The sequence below is a fragment of the Hypomesus nipponensis genome, chromosome 7, assembly GCF_054491055.1.
Source record: "Hypomesus nipponensis isolate SF chromosome 7, ASM5449105v1, whole genome shotgun sequence".
Lineage (NCBI taxonomy): Eukaryota > Metazoa > Chordata > Actinopteri > Osmeriformes > Osmeridae > Hypomesus > Hypomesus nipponensis.
Window position 1 is genome coordinate 10,967,501 of NC_140367.1, and position 8,170 is coordinate 10,975,670.

Consider the following 8,170-nt stretch of genomic DNA (forward strand, 5'->3'; position numbering starts at 1 on the left):
GACTCGACCGAATCCGAGGGGTGGGTGCGCGTGTGCGGTTAATTCATGTCTGAGGATCGCGTCCTGACCTTTCTCCTCTCTCTTTCTCTATTTCCCTCTCTCCCTCCTTCCCCCCCCCTCCTTCCCTCCCTCCAGATATGGAGATATGGTCCCAAAAACCATTGTGGGAAAGATTTTCGGCTCCATATGCTCCCTGAGTGGCGTGCTGGTCATAGCCCTGCCCGTGCCGGTCATCGTGTCCAACTTCAGCCGCATCTACCACCAGAGCCAGCGGGCAGAGAAGAGACGCGCTCAGAAGGTATCCTCCTCACCACGCCCTCCCTCGTCCCTCCCCTTGACCCCGTGTTCTCCCCTGCCCACGACCTCTGACCTCTCGAGGGGCCGTTGGAGGTCACGAAGGGGTCCCGGGGAGCTGTTGCTGCACTCCCTGAGTTGGGTGCACATGAGAGAGAGAGAGAGAGAGAGAGAGAGAGAGAGAGAGAGAGAGAGAGAGATTTGGCCAATGAGGAATGCACATGGACACTGGAAGACTTGAGCAAAAATCCCAGCTCGAGGATTGTGTGTTTCTCTGCATGTTTGGTGTGTGTGTAGTCCAGTGTGAACGTGTCCTTTTATTAACAGCTGTCGACTATTCAGGACTTCCCACAGAAATCAGTGGACCACAGGCATACAGTAGGAATGGAAAAACTTGGAACACAGACACACAAACAGACACACACATACACACACTGACACACGCACACATAACACACACATACATATCGTATCACATAACATAGTTCATGGTTATGCTACCCTGCTCTTAATATAGAGTGTAGTCTACACAATACACCAGGGACACAGAGAGAGAGAGAGAGAGAGAGAGAGAGAGAGAGAGAGAGAGAGAGAGAGAGAGAGAGAGAGAGAGAGAGAGAGAGAGAGAGAGAGAGAGAGAGAGAGAGAAAGAGAGAGCGAGAGAGAGAGAGATAACTCTATCCCCTCTTGTGTGTCCCGTGCGCTTCTCCCTCCCAAGAACAACAATCTGTTTTTCCAGTCGGGCAAAGCTCTGTTCAGCACTTAAGGTCCTACAAGGGACGCAACGGAAAAGCTACTGAACTTCCGTGTGTATGTGTGTGTGTGTGTGTGTGTGTGTATACACATGAGGCATGTATCTTTATCAGCAGACACCAAACCTTGTCCTCATTCCTCTTCCATCAGACACAGGTCAGGATGGTGTACCTTCCCAGTAAACATGGCCGCCCTAATGGGATGAGTCAGCGCTCATCCTGGCCCGTCTGCTTTGAAGCGCTCTCTGCAGTTACTTTTCCAAAATAGATGGTGTGGAGGCTTCACAGACTATGAACAGAGCAAAACACAAATCAAACCAGATCACCCCCCGCCCCCCAACCACACACACACACACACGCACACACACCACCGCGCATACACCAGACTCCAGTGGCAGCGTAAATGGACCGTGTGTGTTTGTTCACAAACAGAAAACCAGGCTTTCTAGAATTGTCGCAGCGAAGAGCGGTGGGACTAGCGCTTATTTGCAGTACAAACGCAACGGGCTCCCGAGCGACTCTGGCGAGGAGGTAACCCCGGACCCACCCAAACCCCCCCCCCCTAACCCCCACCCCCCCACATACAGACCACGCTCCTCTCTCTCATTCCACCTCCCCCCCTTTCTCAGTCAGGTTCCCGTGGTGCTCCAACCCCCCCCCCCACTCATTCTCTGACATGGCTTCTCTGACTGTGGCTGCAGCATCAACTCTCTCCCTCTCCCTCTCCCTCTCTCTCTCTCTCTCCCTCTCTCCTCCTCTCTCTCTCTCTCTCTCTCTCTCTCCCTCTCTCTCTCTCTCGTTCTACCTTTCTTACCGTCTCTTACTCTCTGGTTCCCGAGCTCTTTGCCGCCCCGTCACAGGAGCGAGGAGGGCCACAGACACGCCTCCTCCCTCCCCCCGCATGACGCCGGGCGTTCCTCGGAGTCGGTGGCACGGGGGACAAGCGGTAGCCCCCCTCCGTCTCTACGTCTGCTCCTCCTACTCCATGTCTTCTTCTTCTTCTCCTGTTGATCCCCTTCTTCTCGTTCAACCTTCCTGTAACTGCTTCTTCTCTGTGGGGTTCCACGTGCATTTTGGATCCCCTCCCCTCATGTGAACAGGCCTGCGCTCTGTGTGTTTGTCTCTCTCTCTTTCTCTCCCTCTTCTCATGACATCATCAGAAAAGGCATCACGGATTCCATCCCCCATGGAGGAATGAGCTGCATGTCATCAAACCGGTGACGCCGCACGCGGGGGGGGCGGGGGGGGGGGGGGGCGGAGTCAAAGTGACGCAGGGCCAATGGACAAGCGAGCCCGGCACAGTGTTCCGTGTGTGACAGTCGTTTCAGAGTTTCCCCCCAAAATAAATACCAAATCACTCCCCGACGACGAGAGGGTGAGACGTCAGTCATGTTTAGTCGTCTTCCATCCAGCTGCGTCACATTGAAGCCCGCCCACCGACAGCACAACGATACGGTGGCTCTTTGGGGTCAAACAAGGCTCGAGTCAAAAGACACACAATGCACATGCACATACCCCGTAACCCACGAAACACCGAATGGTCGACGTTAAAGGTTAAAGGACAAAGGGCTGACTTTGAACCACTGAGTGATCCGTGCACTAACCAATCACAGCCTACCGAACCAGGCAGGGGGCGGGGGGAGATGGTCGCACGCTCGCGTTCTCGAGCCGCCTCAAGAGAACGTTGGTGTCCCCTGTCCCCTGTTCGCTCTCGTGTGCTCCACAGAGGGCCCTCTGGATGTGTGTGTGTTTGTCTGTGTAAGTACCATCGGGAGGGGCTAACGGGCTGCCATCTTGTTTTTGTTTTGCCCCACAAGGCGTCGAAGGAGGCAGGCAAGGCTCTGGTGTGTAAAGCCAACCCTGTGTTTGAGACCCATCACCACCACCTCCTCCACTGTCTGGAGAAGACAACGGTAAAGAACTTGAGTCCTTTTGAAGACTTTCATCCCTGCTGCTATCGACGTTGTAAATAGGATTTGAAGATAAATGCAATGGCACTCGTGTGGGTTTTTAAATTGATATGATGGTTGTTTTGTATTGTTGTTTGAGCCTCTGTCGAAAGACAATTTTCATTCCTTCATTTCTTCATTTCTTTCTCTCTTTCTCACTTTCTATCTCTGTCTATCTCTCTCTACCCCATTCTCAATCTCTTTGTCTACCTCCCATTCATCCCGTCTACCCCCCCTTCCTCTCTCTGCCCCTCTCCCCCTCTCCCTCTCTCTCTCTCCCTCTCTCTCTCCCTCTCTCCCTTTCTCTCTCTCTCTCTCTCTCTCTCTCTCTCTCTCTCTCTGCCCCCTCCCACCTCTCCCCCTCCCTCACTCTCTCTCCCTCTCCCTCTCTCTCAGAACCACGAGTTTGTGGACGAGCAGACGTTTGAGAGCAGCTGCCTGGAGGTGTCCATGGTGAAGCAGGCGTCACGCTCCTCCTCCCTGTCCTCCTCCTCGCCGCACGGCCTCTCCTGCTGCTCGCGCCGCCACAAGAGGACCAGCTTCAACGTGCCCAACTCCAACATGGTGGGGCGGAGGGGCAGCGTGCAGGAGCTAAGCACCATCCACATCCAGGAGAGGCCCATCTGCAACAGGTACACACACACTCACCGGCTAACACACACACTCACCTGCTAACACACACTCACCTGCTAACACACACTCACCTGCTAACACACACACCTGCTAACACACACTCACCTGCTAACACACACACCTGCTAACACACACACTCACCTGCTAACACACACACTCACCTGCTAACACACACACTCACCTGCTAACACACTCACCTGCTAACACACACTCACCTGCTAACACACACACCTGCTAACACACACACTCACCTGCTAACACACACACCTGCTAACACACACTCACCTGCTAACACACACACCTGCTAACACACACACTCACCTGCTAACACACACACTCACCTGCTAACACACACACCTGCTAACACACACTCACCTGCTAACACACACACCTGCTAACACACACACTCACCTGCTAACACACACACTCACCTGCTAACACACACTCACCTGCTAACACACTCACCTGCTAACACACTCACCTGCTAACACACACACCTGCTAACACACTCACCTGCTAACACACACACTCACCTGCTAACACACACACTCACCTGCTAACACACACTCACCTGCTAACACACTCACCTGCTAACACACTCACCTGCTAACACACTCACCTGCTAACACACACACCTGCTAACACACTCACCTGCTAACACACACACCTGCTAACACACTCACCTGCTAACACACTCACCTGCTAACACACACACTCACCTGCTAACACACACACCTGCTAACACACACACCTGCTAACACACTCACCTGCTAACACACTCACCTGCTAACACACACACACACACCTGCTAACACACTGACACGCCTGCTAACACACACACACACACACCTGGTAACACACACACACAAACCTGGTAACACACACCTGCTATCACACACACACACCTGGTAACACACACACACACCTGGTAAAACACACACCTGTAAACCATCCAGATCTAGGAGAGGTCCATCTGCAACGGCACACACACACACCTGGTAACACACACACACACCTGGTAACACACACACACACCTGGTAAAACACACACCTGTAAACCATCCAGATCTAGGAGAGGTCCATCTGCAACAGGTACACACACACACCTGGTAACACAGGATACACCCATTGTGTGTTTACCTATTAACACACATACGGGGTAAATGCAGCATGTTCACGTGCTCATGCACACATGCACACACACACACACACACCCACGTGAAGAACACTGCATAGGTCAAACAACAAAACACAAGCTGGAACTCGGAGCCACTTCTGGTTCCTAAACACACACGTACACGGCATGACAGTGGCCGACTCTGTGCCAGTGTATTCCCATAGTGAGTCAGTGGGTAGGAATGCTGGCTATGTCCAGCTGTGGCGGAGCGGCCCTGTGTGGTCTGAGTGGTCTGGGAACCCTCCAGGCAACACAGACAGCTGGAGAACCACATCTATGTTAGCATTACTGGACCTCTGTCGCTCTCTCTCTCTCTCTCTCTCTCGCTCGCTTGGTCTCTCTCCCTTTCTTTCACTCTCTCTCTCATTCTCTCTCTCTTTCACTCGCTCTCTCTCATTCGCTCTCTCTCATTCGCTCTCTCTCATTCGCTCTCTCTCACTCTCTCTCTCACTCTCTCTCTCACTCTCTCTCTCACTCTCTCTCTCTGTCTGTCTCTCTCACTCTCTCTCTCTGTCTGTCTCTCTCTCTCTCTCTCTCTCTCTCTCTCTCTCTCTCTCTCTCTCTCTCTCTCTCTCTCTCCCCCCCTCTCCCCCTCAGTCGTTCCAGTCGTTCCAGTCTGAACGCCAAGTTCGGGGAGACGACGCCGCTGAACTGCGACCAGCCCTACATCACGGCGGCCGTCATCACCCTGCCCACGCCGCCCGTCACCACGCCCGAGGGCGAAAACTCCGCCAGCACGCCCGACTTCCTGCACTCCAACATCGTCAGGGTGTCCGCCCTCTAGGCCCCTCCCATCCACATCCCCGCCCCCGCCGGCCGCCGAGGCGACCCCCGCCTACTTCACCTAGCAACCGATTGGAGACGGAGGAGGGAGGAGCAGAGAGACCTGGCTCCAATCACAGACCGGAGGGCGGGCTTGGAGTGGTGGTTGGAAGGATGGGCGAGGGAGAAGGGGCGGGATTTGCTGAGGAGGAACCTTTTTTTTTCCTTTTTTTTCAAACTGGTAGCTCATTGCTCTTGTGGTGGAACACGCTCAGCTAAGCTCCGCCTTGGATTAATTATTTTGTCGCACAGAGGGGAGGAGTCACAGGACAAGGACGGCATTTTGGCGGTAACTATGATGACATTGGTGTCTGTCCAGACAGTCAGCTGTCAGACAGATGGGACAGTGACCACCACCCTCTAAGGGAAACTGAAACCATAACCGTTTTGTAATATTGTGTGTCTTTCAATTGTGAAAACGTGAAGCAAGGAAGCTGACCGACTTTGTGTCGTTATTTAGACTCAAGTTTGTCGCCGGCGAGAGGAATGAAACGCTGGTGTTTGAAAAGCTCAATTTAAAAGGTTTGTACAAAACATTTCAAACTAGGAAAAGGGGCAAGGTGACTTGCTTTGCCAAATATCTGGAACGCTTGTGATTCATCCGAACCGTTTCAAAATCAACCGTCAAGTTTTTGAGATATTGCAATTATATAATATTATGCTAAAATGTTAATGCTAACAATTTAGCCTTTTCCCGTGGGTCGTAATGTTAGTGGAAGGGAAAAATGCTTCTCTACCCAAGTTATTCTATTAATTAAACTGTCTGGAAACATATCGAGAATTGCCAGGTTGATTTCAATGATTGGCAAAGCAAGTAGCCTACGCGTAAAGTTGTTGCAGTGCCCCTTTAATAAGCAAAAGAGCAAGAAGATACTCAGTGATTTTGTGTGTGACAGAGATATGGCGTGTGTGTGCGTGTGTGTGTATACCACTTCTCTCTTGCCAGCATTTCAGATTTTACAAGTAACCGCCAGTTGGCATGAGCAATAAGGGATGGGTCTTCAAGCTGACTATGAGTTCAATCTATCTATAAATATAAATATCAGTTAGCATCCCTCCCTTTCTCTCTCAGCTGACATCCACCCGTGCGAATGAGATGTTTATCCTGTACAGAAACACGCAAACACACACACACTCCTTCCTTGTTCTCAATCCGAATGGCCATTGTGAATACCCCTCTGCACCCGAGTGAAATCATTCATTTGTCTGTCCCCACCCCGGGTTCTAGAACAGTACCCCCCTGATAACCTGGTTAGAAGGTTTGACGTGTGTCTTAAAAGGTTTCTCCCAGGCAGGAGTTAGGGAGCTTGCCAGGGATTTTCCCCTTGCAGGGTTGTCGTAAACTGGACACGCGATGGACAGATCCCCCCCTGAAGACCATGGAGGTCTTCAAAGAACACAGATATCTGAGTCCATTCCATTTTGATACAAAGACGACTTTCCTTTACCAATGGAACAAGCTGTGAGCAGAACTTTCTGTGTCGATCGTGGACGTTTCTTTCGAGTTGCATGTGAGGATCATTCTGAGGGGTTTTCAATTCCTGTTTTAGCGCACAGCCCGCTTGTCAATGAAAGTGGCTTGGAATGAAAGTGTTGAGTGATAGAAAGCTCTTTATGCAAGTCTATGCCATACAATGAGACTGGTGAGAGTACCCGGCATACTCTGATCTATCTGGCCTTCACTGATAGCACTCCAGCCGTCTGAACCAGGAAGTGACATGGCACCTAGCGCTAAAGCCATTCCGAATCCCTCTCGACATCAGTGTGTTTTGGAAATATTTTCATATCTGTCGAGCTGGATTAAACCTTCGCCAGCGACTTCCCGTTTAAGACACTCATGGGGATTTGCGAACGAGCTTACCGTTCATGCGGCGGATTTGGTTTATTTAACTTTTTTTCAAGATGGCTGACAGCCGTGAAAGCAGCTGTTGAGACCGATCATGAGAACCAGGCTCCGCCCTTCTACAGCAGGCCCCGCCCTCTAACCTGGCCACGCCTCCATCACAGCTTGACTATAATGTGACATTATGCAACACTTGTTTTTTTGTGCTTTTTTTTTTCTCCTTTCATTTTTGTAAAGATCTGTTTTGTGGGAGAAGTTGTGGGGGGGAAAGGACATAGAAAAACACAAATACATATTTTTTAAAAATCTAAAAGTGTTGATTAAGTTTAAATGACAGTTCTAAGGTTTAAAAAAAAAAGAAAAATGAAAAAAAAAAAAAATGTTGGTAGTGCACGTGTTGTATGTTGTTCTTTGGTGTAGTAACTATTCATCACAGTTTTGTTGTTGTTTTTTTTTTAAACCATCTCCACCTGCCTTCTAGTCTCTTACTTATCAGTTAGCGTCACAGGTCCATTGAGCATTTTAAACCGGCTGGATATTTTTCTAAAAGGGGTTAACCACGAGTAAATGCATGTGTTTGCTGGAGACTCTGGTTTCTGTGTTGCACAAGAGCAGACGTTGTCTCTTTTTTGTTCCTTTGTGGCTACGTGAGAAGCTTTCTGGGGGCGCGGGAGGGCTTGGTGGGGGAGGGGGGGGTACT

At 50.8% G+C, this 8,170-nt stretch overlaps 1 protein-coding gene and 1 long non-coding RNA gene across 4 annotated transcripts in view; one reads left to right on the forward strand and one right to left on the reverse strand.

Annotated features, from left to right (window-relative positions):
- Positions 1–5,685, forward strand: part of kcnd2 (potassium voltage-gated channel, Shal-related subfamily, member 2) — an 86,710-nt gene extending 81,025 nt beyond the window's left edge. Inside the window, exons 2-6 of one of the 3 annotated variants that reach the window (XM_084701968.1) lie at positions 136–298; positions 1,479–1,577; positions 2,864–2,959; positions 3,392–3,627; positions 5,403–5,685. In XM_084701968.1, the coding sequence (XP_084558094.1) occupies positions 136–298; positions 1,479–1,577; positions 2,864–2,959; positions 3,392–3,627; positions 5,403–5,589 (781 nt within the window). In that variant the 3' untranslated portion in view covers positions 5,590–5,685. The remainder of the gene's footprint in view (positions 1–135; positions 299–1,478; positions 1,578–2,863; positions 2,960–3,391; positions 3,628–5,402) is intronic. The other 2 variants (XM_084701970.1, XM_084701971.1) reach the window with 2 other exon arrangements.
- Positions 194–2,221, reverse strand: LOC146276746 (uncharacterized). The gene is made up of 3 exons (XR_014762519.1): positions 1,861–2,221; positions 1,173–1,335; positions 194–427 (listed from the first exon to the last, which is right to left on the reverse strand). It is a non-coding gene; the product is annotated as an uncharacterized LOC146276746 (long non-coding RNA).
- Positions 5,686–8,170: the final 2,485 nt, after the last annotated feature.